The sequence below is a fragment of the Oncorhynchus nerka genome, linkage group LG25 (assembly GCF_034236695.1).
Source record: "Oncorhynchus nerka isolate Pitt River linkage group LG25, Oner_Uvic_2.0, whole genome shotgun sequence".
Classification (NCBI taxonomy): domain Eukaryota; kingdom Metazoa; phylum Chordata; class Actinopteri; order Salmoniformes; family Salmonidae; genus Oncorhynchus; species Oncorhynchus nerka.
Window position 1 is genome coordinate 31,924,387 of NC_088420.1, and position 13,315 is coordinate 31,937,701.

At 44.4% G+C, this 13,315-nt stretch overlaps 1 protein-coding gene across 1 annotated transcript in view; it reads right to left on the minus strand.

Annotated features, from left to right (window-relative positions):
• hydin (HYDIN axonemal central pair apparatus protein) overlaps positions 1 to 13,315 on the minus strand; it is a 71,101-nt gene that overhangs the window by 13,658 nt on the left and 44,128 nt on the right. Inside the window, 29 exon segments of the mRNA XM_029634230.2 lie at positions 38 to 210; positions 414 to 573; positions 689 to 808; positions 1,780 to 1,962; positions 2,039 to 2,235; positions 2,929 to 3,138; positions 3,246 to 3,695; positions 3,909 to 4,124; positions 4,533 to 4,695; positions 4,834 to 4,975; positions 5,078 to 5,261; positions 5,397 to 5,534; positions 5,607 to 5,806; positions 6,008 to 6,181; positions 6,268 to 6,438; positions 6,634 to 6,786; positions 7,076 to 7,202; positions 7,352 to 7,591; positions 8,132 to 8,281; positions 9,696 to 9,890; positions 10,077 to 10,204; positions 10,309 to 10,445; positions 10,546 to 10,676; positions 10,948 to 11,075; positions 11,166 to 11,340; positions 11,533 to 11,578; positions 11,580 to 11,668; positions 11,952 to 12,161; positions 12,702 to 12,990. Coding sequence (XP_029490090.2) covers positions 38 to 210; positions 414 to 573; positions 689 to 808; positions 1,780 to 1,962; positions 2,039 to 2,235; positions 2,929 to 3,138; positions 3,246 to 3,695; positions 3,909 to 4,124; positions 4,533 to 4,695; positions 4,834 to 4,975; positions 5,078 to 5,261; positions 5,397 to 5,534; positions 5,607 to 5,806; positions 6,008 to 6,181; positions 6,268 to 6,438; positions 6,634 to 6,786; positions 7,076 to 7,202; positions 7,352 to 7,591; positions 8,132 to 8,281; positions 9,696 to 9,890; positions 10,077 to 10,204; positions 10,309 to 10,445; positions 10,546 to 10,676; positions 10,948 to 11,075; positions 11,166 to 11,340; positions 11,533 to 11,578; positions 11,580 to 11,668; positions 11,952 to 12,161; positions 12,702 to 12,990 — 5,079 coding nt within the window.

Here is a 13,315-nt window from a genome sequence, read left to right on the forward strand (position 1 = left end):
GTGCAATGTGGACTACAGCATTAATTAATTCCCTGACCTGTGCAGTAGAATCTTATCAAAATGCAGCTGCTTGCGTTCGATCTCGAGCTCGGGCCGGACCCCGCGACAGGAGAAGCGGAAGATGGCTGGCTCTGGGTTCTCTTTAATACAGCACACCACACTGTCCTCTATCTGCCCCGGGCTCGTAGGGTATGCCCACACTGTCAGCTCCTGCAAGGGCACAACATGGATAAGTGGTACTCTGTGATTACCATACAAAGTCTCATAACAAAATGTGGTTATTACAGTTGTATACTGATAACATGAAAAATGTATGGATGTGAAACTATTCATTGATAATATTAGTGACAATGACACCTTCCTGGTATGTTTGACTACATTCAACTATGTTAAGAGTAGTTCTGATTGGCTACTTGTCTCTCATTGGGCTTGAGGGTCATGTTGGGAGGGTCCAATAGGTAGGTGGTAGCCTTGGTGTCATGCTGGAAGCAGAAGTGAATCTCAGCATCCAGTGGGGAGTTATTGTGTATCACCAGCCTTTCCATGTTCTCTGGATACTTCCTCTCTTTATACCTATGGCGCAGACAGGTAACACACAGACATACATCACACATGTTGTCCTCTATGGAGTTACAGTGAATAAACTCAAAATAATAATAATAAATAAAAATAAAAATAATCCTCTTACCTATCTCTGGTCTTCCCACAGAGCAGCGGGCCAAACTCATAGAGGCCAGAGCGGATGATGTAGGTCTTCTGCAGAACCTCATCAGACTGAAGGACCCTCTTACTGTGGGCAAACACCATCCTGGGAGAGACCAAATGACACACACTCAACACATCATTTACAGTGATAATAAAACATATATATCTATAATAAAACTTAGAACAGCTCTGACAAAATTCAGTTAAAGGCCCAGCGCAGTCAAAAATTTGATTTTCATGTGTTTTTTATATATATATATATTTCCACACAATGAGGTTGGAATAATACTGTGAAATTGTGAAAATTATGATAATTCCCTTTTAGTGTAAGAGCTGTTTGAAAAGACAGCCTGAAATTTCAGCATGTTTCGGTGGGATGGAGTTTTGGAGTCTGGTGACATCACCAGGCAGTAAATTAGCTAATAGACCAATAAGAAAGAGAGTTCCAAACCTCTCTGCCAATAACAGCTAGTTTTCCATTTTACCCTCCCACTCAGACCACTCCCAGACAGTCCTAGCAAAATTCTTATGTGAGAAATTGATCTTTGCTAAGCTATTTTTGTTTCTTTTTGACCATTTTAATTGAAAACTATCACAGTAAGATACTTAATTGTTACTCTGGCATTTTTTGTTATTGAGATAAAAACAGCTGCATTGGAAAAGCTGCAATATGTAACTTTTTGGGTGACCTGACCAAATTCACATAGACATGTGTGTTATAGATCTCTCATTCTAATTGAAAGCAAGTCTAAGAAGTGCTAGATCTTTTCTATGTGTGCTATTTCTATGCTCCCAATTCTTAAGATTTGGTTTTTAGTCTTTTACTGTCGGTTTTGTACACCAGCTTCAAACATCTGAAAATACAATATTTTTGGTTTATGGAAAATATATTTCACACCGGTTTAGATAGTAAAATGATTCTCTATACTATACTTGCTTGTTTTGTCACATAAACTGAAATTAGGCTAACTATTAGCAACCAGGAAATGGGGCAACTTCTGCATAGTGCATCTTTAAGTATAGAAATTGGTTCTATTTCACAAATGTCTTCTAGAAACAAATAACAATACTCACTTTACATCTTTGCTGATGGATGGATATGCACAGATGCCCCTACAGTACATTTGGTACCGTCTCTTTGTACCCAACAACTCAAAGTTCAGTGTTTGGTCAAACTTGCCAGGCAATTGGGAGTGGAACCAGATCTTCAGCGTCACCTCTCCATTGGGTGGGACATTCCAGCGGAATGTGGTGAGCCTATAGAAAACAACACATTTAAGTCACATTTATGCACATTAGTGTATATTCTTATGTAGTGTATAGATGATCTCACCGCTGGTTGCGGTCCTGCTGGGACTCCTGTTGGCAATGCTCAGTGTCAGATAAGGGAGTCACAGCGTTGAGAGGAGGGGAGCGAGAGTCATTGGACCTGGCCCCCTTTTTGGCTGGGGTGCGTCTCTTGTCTTTCTGACTCTCTCTGCCTGTGTCTGCCTTCTTCCCCCGTCCTTTGGTAGGAGTCACCACTTCTTCCTGTAAGACCCATTCAGTTAGACCCGACTATGATGAATAGCTTCATTAATTAAACCAAGAGAGGCTGCAGTGGCTCGCAGGTCTGTGTACCCACATCCATACCCACATGCAAATTGGTGAGCAAAACATTTAAGCAGTTTTAGAGTTAATTTCCTGCAATTCTACACATTCTTCCATGGGGCGTAGAGAAGATTCAGCAATTTTATAACACATTTCTTGCAATTCTACACATTCTGCCATAGGGTGGAGAGAAATGTTTGCTGTTTTTAATATGATATCTAAGTGAGAGTAACTGACAAAATCAATGGGGGGTCCCCCGGGCGGTAATTCAACCATTAATAAGTTTAGATAGCTGGCCGCTATACTTACTTATCAATCTAAAAAAATTTGCTGACATGGGCAAATTGAGTGACTGTAAGTGACTGACACAAGAGAACAACTGCTGATGCACAACCAAATTTTGAAATTGCACCTTGTGTATTCTACTATTCTAACTCTCAACAGTAAGTTGAGATCCCTACTGAGTTGGGCCGCCAGTTGTCCATCCCTGCTCTTGACATAGTGTTATTACTGTATCATCAATGGTGTTTTTTAAAGTGAGCAAGAAGTTTAAAAAAATAAACGAGTGAATATGGTGGCAATAGTGGTTTGATGTGTGAGGTTATGCTATTTTCCATGGAGGACCAATTATACCTTGACTGAGCCTTGAGCTTCAGCCTCCATGTCTGTATCCTTCTTCTCCCCTGTTGGATCCTCTGGAACTGAGGGCACCATGAAGGTGAAGCAACTAGTGATCTGCTGTGCACTGGGCACAGGCCTCTTCTTAGGGTAGGGGATGACAGAGAAGATAGTGGAGGGGGGGATAGGAGGGCCCTTGGGTCCCAGCCCTAAACCATCCAACACCTGAGGAACAGAGTAAGTTGACATCATGTAAAGCTTTTTTATCAAAGATCGTCATAGGGATAAAATATAAAATGAAGGGAGAGTATTACTGCAAGTATCTACTGTACCTCTTCAAGAGGGGGCAGTTTGTTGCTCTTCAGGATCTCTATTCCGCTAAGATAGTCCCTCCCAGTAACAGAAAGGAGGATGTGGGGCACAGTCTCAGGTGCAGCCTCCCTGTCCCCTCCCTCAGACCCCTCCACTGCTAGAAGGGCCTGGCTAGGGGCTGGAGACACCAGCTTCACATCTGTGGCATCTGCCTTCAACTTCTCCTTCTCCAAGCGCTCCTTCTCCTTCTCCACCTTCTCCTTCTCCCGCTCTTTCTTGGTCTTCTTGCCGGAGGGGGCCTGTCTCTCAGGGACTACTTCCTCTGGCTCCTGGATGTTGTCTTCAGAGAACAGGGGCTGGAGGAGTTGACCCTGGGCTCGGTCCCAGAACTGTAGGATGTGGAGAAGCTGGGGCTGGCTCTGCTCATAGAGCCTGAACCGAGACAGCAGCAGTCGGTCACCCTCACTAGACTACAGGGAACAGAAGGAGTAGAGGAGTTTCAATTACAGGCCAGTTAAACAGCTATTAAATATGTTTTATTCATCTGGGTGTCAGCTATTGTTTAAACAATATGAGGTACAATCGTAAAAGGAGGAAAGGAACTAGTTCATATTCAAAATATGTTTGTCACGTAATGGTTGTGCGTTCTTATGCTTCACTTGGTATTTATGAGGGTAACATACCAGCTCTCTCTCTGGGTCCTCGCTTGGTAATGGAGACTCATCCTGACCCCCTGCCTTGCCTTCTTTTGGCTTCTTCTTCTTGGGTCCCTCCTCTGGTTCCCTAGTGCCCTCTGTGGGAGAGTCTTTATACTCCTTGCCGTCAGCACAGGAGGACATTTTTCTCCCATCTTTCACCGGCTGGTCCAGTTTTGTCTCTGAGCGTAGGGCACTTGCAGACTGTCAGTGTAAAGTGGAAATAAGGGAGGAACACATTAAGAAATGTCATTTATTATGCTACCACTTCTCCTATGCACTGCAATGAGCACCATGTGATGCAGCTTTTTTTAAAGACATTTTTATTAGTTCTAAATAGGACAATCAACAATTACAGAAATACTATTACCCCCCCAACTCAAAGATAAAGACAAAAACATAACAACAATCAAACATTAACAACAGAAAAAAGTCCTCACATTTCCAATAATACAAATAAATAACGATTATAATATGTAGTCACAGATAATGCTGATTACACTTCAACTATAGCCAATATTCACAAAAAATAATAGAGAATATACAGATGTACAGTTCCAATGCTTCTATAATACCGTGTGACACAGTTGGCTGATCTGACGAAACACTGACCTGCTTTCCTCCAAGCTGACTCTTCTTCCCTGATGAGTCGTCCTTGGCAGGCTCCTTCTTGCCTTTCTTGTTTTTCTTTTTCATCTCCTCTTCTTCTCTCACTCTCTCTAGCTCCTCTTGTTGTCTCCTCTCCTCCTGTTCCCTTTCTGCCCGCTCTTGTTCCCTTTCACATTTACATACATTAACATAAACTCTACAATTACATACATAATTATTCACATTCCAGTCTGGTTAAACCATTCTCTCTAAGTCAGACACATTGCTATACCTAATATGTGCATAAGCATTTTTCATCCAATACCTGCGCTTTCGTTCTCTCAGTGCCACAAGGTGTCTGAGATCGATGCTCTCTTTCTCCTCCTCTGGCAGGGCATCATACTCCTCCTCATCCATTTCTTGCAAGCGCAGCTTCTCCTTCTCAGCGTGCTCCCTCTGTAAGACCTCTGTGACGGAAGGAGTGTTATTACCAGTCACCGTAGTAATTACCTCAAACTATTGTTTAGTTTAGCACAGCTCCCAGCTCCTTTGGCCTAGCTTGTCCTCACCCTCTGCCTCTCTCTGTGCCCTCTCCTTGGCCTTGAAGGCATAGTAGTTGTTGGAGAGATTGACCATGTAGATGAAGGATCTGTTGTTGAAGGCCTTGAGGATGATCTGAAGGGTGCTGCTGGGGGAGAGGCTGTACAGCGTTTCCAGCCCATCCATCACAACACCCCGGTGACAGTCACTCAGCTGCCAGGGGACAACACATACATCCCATTCATCATCAACACTCTCGAGGATCACACATGAGATTCATCGAGGGTCCATCCCAGACCAAGGACTGGGAGGCCCATATAGGCTGTGTCTCTCAGTACTGTATGTCACCTGCAGTCTCTCTGAGAGGATGTCCACTAGCAGTTGGTCTGGTAGCAGGCAGCTCATCAGGCCCAGCTCTCCCACCTGGCTCACACTGATGCTGAGCTGCCGGTGGATAGGGCCACCACCCTGCACAGAAAGCAAGCACTAATAAGAGGCATTACAAACTGTGTCCTAGCTTTGATATAGTAATACACACTATTGTGATGATCAGGGTACCATTGAGGGGGCGGTGGGCTGTGATCCGTCGATCCTCTTCCCTCCCACAACACTGTTCTTGTGACGTGTAGAGATGGAAGAGGCTGGAGCTTTGGGGTCAATGACTTGACTGCCCTCAGCTGTGTGTTTGGCTACAGCCTCCACACTCAGAGTACCAGCACCCTGACCAGCAGGCCCCATCACCTCCACCACAGCCTGGGCTGTACACACACACACACACACACACACAAACATTACACCTACAGTTAGACAATTACAAACAAAGCATATAGCCTAGTTCGTCCACAGATAATTTACTGTTAGGCTTTAATGCAATAAATGACCATTTGTTTGATACAGTTATCATTGGCTGAGAGAGTGAGACACACCAAAAACATCCTATCCATCAAGCTGAGACTCACCAGCCTCCTCCACCCTCTTCTGAGCATGCTCCATAGCAGCCTTGGCACACAGCTCTCGGGCCCGCAGGCCAGCAGAGGTCATCCCTGAGGACAGTGCCTCCAGCACTACAGCATCAATGTTCAGACACGCTGCACCATAGTATTTGGCCAGAGTCACTGCTGTGCCTGTTTTACCTGCACAGAGATATGTGCAAATGGTTGAAAGAAAAAACTGAGTGTTGAAAGTGTTGAAATCTTTTGGTGGATGTGCCACTCTTTACCTGAGAGGGGAGCCCCATGCACAATGATTGCGATGCCCCGGCGGTTTCGTGCAGCCTGGCCCTCAGGTGACAGGTCAATGCCCATGTGGCGTGCAATAGCTCTGGACACTGGGTTGACCTCCAGGTCCCCCACACTGGCAGTCCTGCTTTCCACTGTGTCTTTGATCAGGTCTGTGACAGAATGCAACATGATACCTGCTGTCTTTTATCTCTATAACTATTACAGTGTCTGAGGTATCCTGTGGCAAAGTTGTGTACTGTGAGCAGTGTGAGAGCTGTTCAGCTATTCTGTCTGTTTCTTCAAGGTAATCTGTACTGTTCTGAGTGTTGTGATGTTAATGTTATATATTTGGTCTTGTTCAGTACCTCCACATGGAGTCCCATCCTTGGAGGGAGCTGCCTCTTTCTCCTCCTCCACGAGTCGTTCTGGAAGGGGTGGGGTGGCTTGCTCCTCCTCCTGCTCTCCCTTGTCCCCTGCCTCAGATGCCTCCTCATCTTTAGGGTAGCTAGCCTTGGACTCTGGGGAACCAGACAAAGCTCTGCGTCAGTGAGAACTTCCATTACAGATGATCCCAGATCAAATCAAAGCTTACACTGTAGCTCAAACTAGGCCCTTTACACAGTAAGTCCCAGATCTCACCCCTATGGATTATACATGACCTCTAAATAAGTAAGCCATCAGTAAATATTAATCTACTGCTCTGCAGAGGCTCCCATTTTGTAGATATGTCTTATCCATCCTGATAAGAGATAATTGAACAGTCTGGTTGCAGAATGAGAGTGTGGTTCCACTGCAGAGCAGACCTACCATCCTCCTCTTCACAGTTATGTTCATTGTAATAGTCGATTATCTCAGGAGGTAGTGACTCTCCTGGGGCGCGTGGGGGCAACAGCAGGACGTTCTGGACATCATAGCCCTTCATCATACGCAGAATCTTAAGAGAGAGGGAGAAATTAAATCCAAACATTCTTTCTTAGTGCTTGAAAGGTACGAAAAGAGAAACGGAACAAAGGAGATAACTTAATGAGTTAAAAGAACCATGTCTTCCAGAGTGCACCATTAGAGGCAGTCAATTGATTTCACCTTATCTTCCTCCAGGTATTTCTTGTCAAACTCCAGGGAGTAGAACTCAATGGGAAAGGGGCAGGGGTTCCGTACGATCACTTCAGCCTCCTCTCCAGCACTGAATGGCAGGGTGGGTCCCAGCTCCAGCACAGAGGAGGAGAACTCCAGCTGGGGCTCCTCTCCCTGCCCCTGGGCCAGCAGCAACATCCTCTGGGTGCTTTGGGCCACTGACACCACCAGCCTCTGGCTGTACGCCCTCTATGGCGAACAACACAGCCAAGATGACAGTTACAGTACATCCCAAGGAAGCAACCAGACACCATCTGCAGCCCAGCCAACAGTCTCTCTCGCAGTATTCCCTGTGGTGTGTCTCTCCCGGACTCTAGAACATTACTTAGACCAACAAGTCATGTACTGTAGAGGCTTCACCAAGCTTTTAGTTTAGTTCAGCTAATCTCCATGAGACACCATCAAGACTCTAAGGCAGCAGACCTGTCATTGGGGTGTGTGTGGTGTGTGTGTATCTGATGGAGGAGATCCATACTGCAGCAGAGAGAGATAATGCCCTCTGTTAGTCTAGTCTCTTATCTGTGTCTCCCAGCTCAACCTGACTCCATCATTCATGAGAAAGATGAGCTCTGGAAATATTGTGCAAATGTGAACATGCAGTGTTAACAGAACAGACAAGAGAGACAGAGACACGGTCAAACTGTTTCTGTCATTATGAGAGAACAGTGTTCCTTGTAGTCATGACAGCTTAAATATATTGAAATGTTATGGGCCCCTGGTCTTCCTTACCCCCTCGGCTGGGCTGAATTTGACCTGGACGTTGACTCTATCTCCAGGATACAGCACGCCTGTTGAAGGTAGCATTTCAAATACCACTGGAGGAGGACACTGTTCCAATCTGGCCTTCCGTCTCAGGTGGAGGGGGACATGTTTGTCAATCTACACACAGGCCATAGACACATATTCCTTGAGTTTTTAACAATTATTAACAGGTCATAAATAACAGAGATACAATATCTATACCCTAGACTAATTAGAGAATCCTAAATGAATAACTATGTGGATAACTTCATTACTGAAGAGGAATATATGTATCATGATGTCGGTATTGGAAGCCCCGGAGTTCCAGCCTGCAGACTTAGTGGAATTAGAGGTGTCTAAGTGGGGGTACGGAGAATATGGTGACCCTGAGTTTGCCCCTCTAAATGCAGACAATCTAACAATCAGCTATCTCTTACTCTCTCTCAAAGTACCTAGTCCTCAAGAACATATCCAGCTCTTGTTCTCCACTAGAATAGTGCTCTATGTCATGTTTTGTCACTGACTGACCGTTCTCCCCACCCCCAACTCTCCAGAGCCCAGGCAGAAGACAGCACCAATGAGAGCTGTGGCAATGCCTATGAGGACATGCCCTCAGCCAAGCACCTCTTTAAGGAATACCTAGGATAGGATAAAGTAATCCTTCTCACCCCCCTTAAAAGATTTAGATGCACTATTGTAAAGTGGCTGTTCCACTGGATGTCATAAGGTGAATGCACCAATTTGTAAGTCGCTCTGGATAAGAGCGTCTGCTAAATGACTTAAATGTAATGTAAATGTGGTATGTTCTGTAATACTAGGACGTCTTATTGGTAAAGATAAAGCCCAAAATATGAATGAGATGAGCTTGACTGCTTCTCATTAGACTCAGTGTGGGGCCTGGGGTCTATAATTATCCTCTGAAGACACAAGACAAGAAGAAAAATGAGCCAAAGCCTTGCAGCTAATGCCCTTAATATCCCATTTTAAAAGCTTTAATCCATCATAAAACACGAGATAATGAACAAAAATGCACTTAATTAGCTATTTGTGTTAACGGTAACAGCACATCATTTAGGTTAAACACACTCTATTTGAAGGTCATGTTATTTTTTACTCTACAGTGTTGCTGCCTACTGTTTGACTTTTCCTGCAGTCAAATGACCAAATCGCCCTCTAGTGGCCTCACAGGTGGAATGTTTTTAATATGTTGTATTAATAAAATACAACGCTGAAAATCCGATGTTTCTATTTAAACGGTTTTGTTACATTTCAGTATTCTGTGATGTATATAAAGTGTAATATTGGGATGCAAACTCAAAATGTAACACATTTCAACTCTGTATCTGACATGGTACTTGTCTTCTTTTTCTAAGTCCATAACCATGTGTGTGAGGTGTATACTTTTGCTTCAAAGTAGATTTTAAGACTACCAAGAAACACTCTGTGTGACCCTGATTTAGCCCACTGCAGTAAAAGGTTCAAAAGCACAAGTATCTAAAATAGCAGGAGGCAATAGAGTACAGTATATTGGTGCATAAGTTGGGTAGTGTACCTTCTTCCTGGGCCGTTGCTCCTCTGCGATGCTCCACTCACAGGGGACAGGCTCGGGGTTGAACAGCTGGACGGTGGTTACCTGACACAGCCCACACTGGATGCTGTCAAACTGCAGCGTATCCGTGGAGACTGTGAGGGAGGGCATGGTAACTACGGCACACAGATGGACCTGCACTGCAGGGCCCCCAACCACCTGGTAATCACAACACACAGCATAATGACACCATGGCACATTCAGCCTGTTTGACCTTAAAAAAGATGGGTCTAAATATTTAATGTGGTGGAAAAACAATAAAACTTCAAATACACTCAAGAAGCTAAAGAAAATAAATAGGATATAATGAAGTAGAGAACTAAAGGTACAGTTTCCCTGCTGTACCTGTATAGGCATGACAGTGTTGATCTCCCCTAAATTCAGATTTGCTCCACGTGGGTCAAACTTCACTTCAAAGGTCTCAGTCTCACAATATGGCAGATTCTTTACTCTATCCAGCTCTACAACAAATCCTGGAGAAAAAAACAAATCTATTGTTAAAAATGATCCATAATATTCCCCAAACAGCCACACAGCTCCATATGTAGCGTACTTTAAGGAATACTGGAGAACCTACCTGTGCCTGTGAGTGGGCGGCGGTCAGCCCGGAAGGACACAGACATGGGTCCAGTGTTTGTCACTTTGACTATGTGGTTAGGAACACTACCATGGATCACATAGCCAAAATCCAGTGTGTACTCCGGTAGGAGGAATCTAAACATGAGACACAATGAGATCCCACTTTCAGTAATGAGTCACATATACAGTATGCATAGCCATGGAGGAGAGATGGTGCATTTGCATGTGAGCCTACCTGCTAAGCTTCTTGCGCCACTTGCTAGTAGACGCAGGTGTGTCTCTATTATCCACTTGTCTGTTCTCAACAGCCATGGCATTCTGTTTCACCAAGAGCCTCTCTACCTCCATCTGCAGCAGGGCATCATACTGCACACAGAGAGACAGAAATCAATTTTCACACATCTGTCCACACAGCACAGGTCTGCCATACAAACTGAACACATTAGCTTTGTTTCGTCTTATGAAGACAATCATAATGGTGAGATCTATGTTAAAAAAAATACATTTTAATACATTTTAGAATAAGGCCGTAATGTAACAAAATGTGGAAAAAGTCAAGGGTCTGAATACTTTCCAAATGCACTGTACATGAATCAAGGTGAAAGTGCTGAGTGATTGTGATACAGTAGGTACTGACTGTAGGGATGTAGTCCTTGTCTGACAGGAGGCCATTTCCAGTAGCAGGCCGGCTGATGCCCACATCCCTCCTGTCCTCCTCCAGAGCCTCCTTGGCCTCCTTCACCACTGCAGTATACCTCTCATCATCTACACAATACAAGAATAGTGAGTTACACACTGCAACAAAACAGTTTTAGAGTATCGCGATAGACCTCCACAATGACCAAAGGCACATACTGAGCTCTCTGGGTAGGTCCAGGCACACCCTGGGGAAGATGCCCTCTCCTCTGAGAGTGAGGCTCTCTGGCTCAAAGAAAGCCACCTGCAGCTGGAAAGTCTTGTGGAAGACCTCAGGGACCCCAGGGAGATAGTACACTGAAAGCTTCTGCTCTGCATTCGCCTCGATGTAACCCTTTGAGTAATGAGAGACAAACAAAGGGTTACATAAAATACATAAAAATGGTATCCACAAGTTCATCTGGCTCTGCCAAAATCCCTTGAAAGTAGCTACATAAACGGTGTATGTACTGTAGTTACACTAAAGGATTGGTAGAGAAAGCAGACTGTAAAAGGGAGGGATCCCCTGTGCTGTGGGCTGTCTCACCATTCTGGGGATGACCAGGGGATGTCCAGGCCGAGGGTCCTCACACATCATCCTCACCCAACAGAGCACTGAACTGAAAGCCCACCTTCCCTGTGTTCCTCAGGGTGATCTCTGCCTCGGCCACATGGTCAAACAACTGCAGGAGAAAGAAGGGAAGAAGAAGAAGAGCGGGAATGGATCCAAACAATGTATGCTGAACCCGCAAGGATAAGATTCTGCTGATTCACTCCTTTAAAAATAAAAAAATCAATAAGTCCTTGTTTGAATATCAATGACAATTGCCTTGAATGCATTCATTGCATACCCAAACAGGGACGAATGAAAAACACAAGCAAAGAAAGCCAACACAGATATCTCTATCCTTCACAAGTGAACTGGACTCAACTAACACAGCCTCAGGGTGACCATAGTACAAATACCTGAAGGCCAAAGTCTATCTCTGTTCTGTTCAGGCTGTAGGTGACTAGTGAAGCCTCTCCTTTGAGTGTGATTTCATATGTGGGGCCCTCCTCGACCTCACACAGAGCCAGAACCTGACCACTGATGTCAGCATGACCGTAAAAGGAGAAGGACACCAGCTGGCTTTCACCTGGCTGCAGCACCCCATATATAGGTAGGATATCAAACACCTGCATCAAGGAGAGAGGAGGAGAGACATATAAGGAGGTACACAGTAGGTCAGAAAAATGATAGACCGATAGAGAAAGGCAAGGACATATGGATAGAACAATAGTGAGAGGGTAGGGGATGCACAAAGGAATAGTTGATAAGAGGTGAGAAACTTTGATACAATACTGTAATTCAATTCAACAATGTTCTCTGTTGGTCCAATGCAGCCATTTTATCTCAATATTAAATTATTTCTGAGTAACAATTAAGTACCTTACTGTGACTGATTTCAATTAAAATGGTGAAAAATAAACGAAAATAGCTTCTTAGCAAAGATCAATTTCTCAAACAAGAATTCTGCTAGGACTGTCTGGTCTGGGTGGGGAGGGAAGGGGAAAACTGAAAACTAGCTGTTATTGGCAGAGAGGTTCGGAACTCTTTCGTATTGGTCTATTAATGAATGTACCACCTGGTGATGTCACCATGGAAGGCCAAAACTCCATCTTACCAAAACAGAGAAGAAAGCTTATCAGCTGGGCACCTGATAGTGTGTACTGTACCTCCTCCACTCCAACACTGGGATGGTCCTTTGTAGTGCGGCTTGCTGTGCCTGTGTTCTGATCAGTACTGTCTGGCCACTGTGCTGATGAGGTCCTGTTGATCTCCTGTCTGCTGGGGTTGTAGCTGCCTCGCCCTTGGCTCTGCCTCCCCTCTGTGATGAGAGTGAGGGTGACTGGAGCTGACAGGGGATCTTTGGGAGAGCCCTTACCCTCCTTAGTCTCATTCTCTTGGTCTCCCTTCTCGTCCTCCACCTTCTCATCCAGGAACAGTTTGGGAACCTCAATTTCCCTGAAGAATAAGTATATAATGTGTTATGTTATATCTATAGTATTGAACTGTAATAAAGACAACTCACTGGATATTTAATCTTGGATCAAGTAAGGGATCCAATTAACAGACACATTAACAAAGTAATCGGTAGCTACACGCTTGGTACGTCCATGAGGTTAATTCCTTACAGAATGCTAATTAATTAATGGCATTTTAATAAAAATGCTCCAATGGACTGAAAACATATTTTGCAAGAAAGGGGACCGGACAGATGTTGCCAGATAAAAAATGAGAGACAGACATGCACATTGAGAGAAATGTAGTGAAATGGCGACATAGAGAA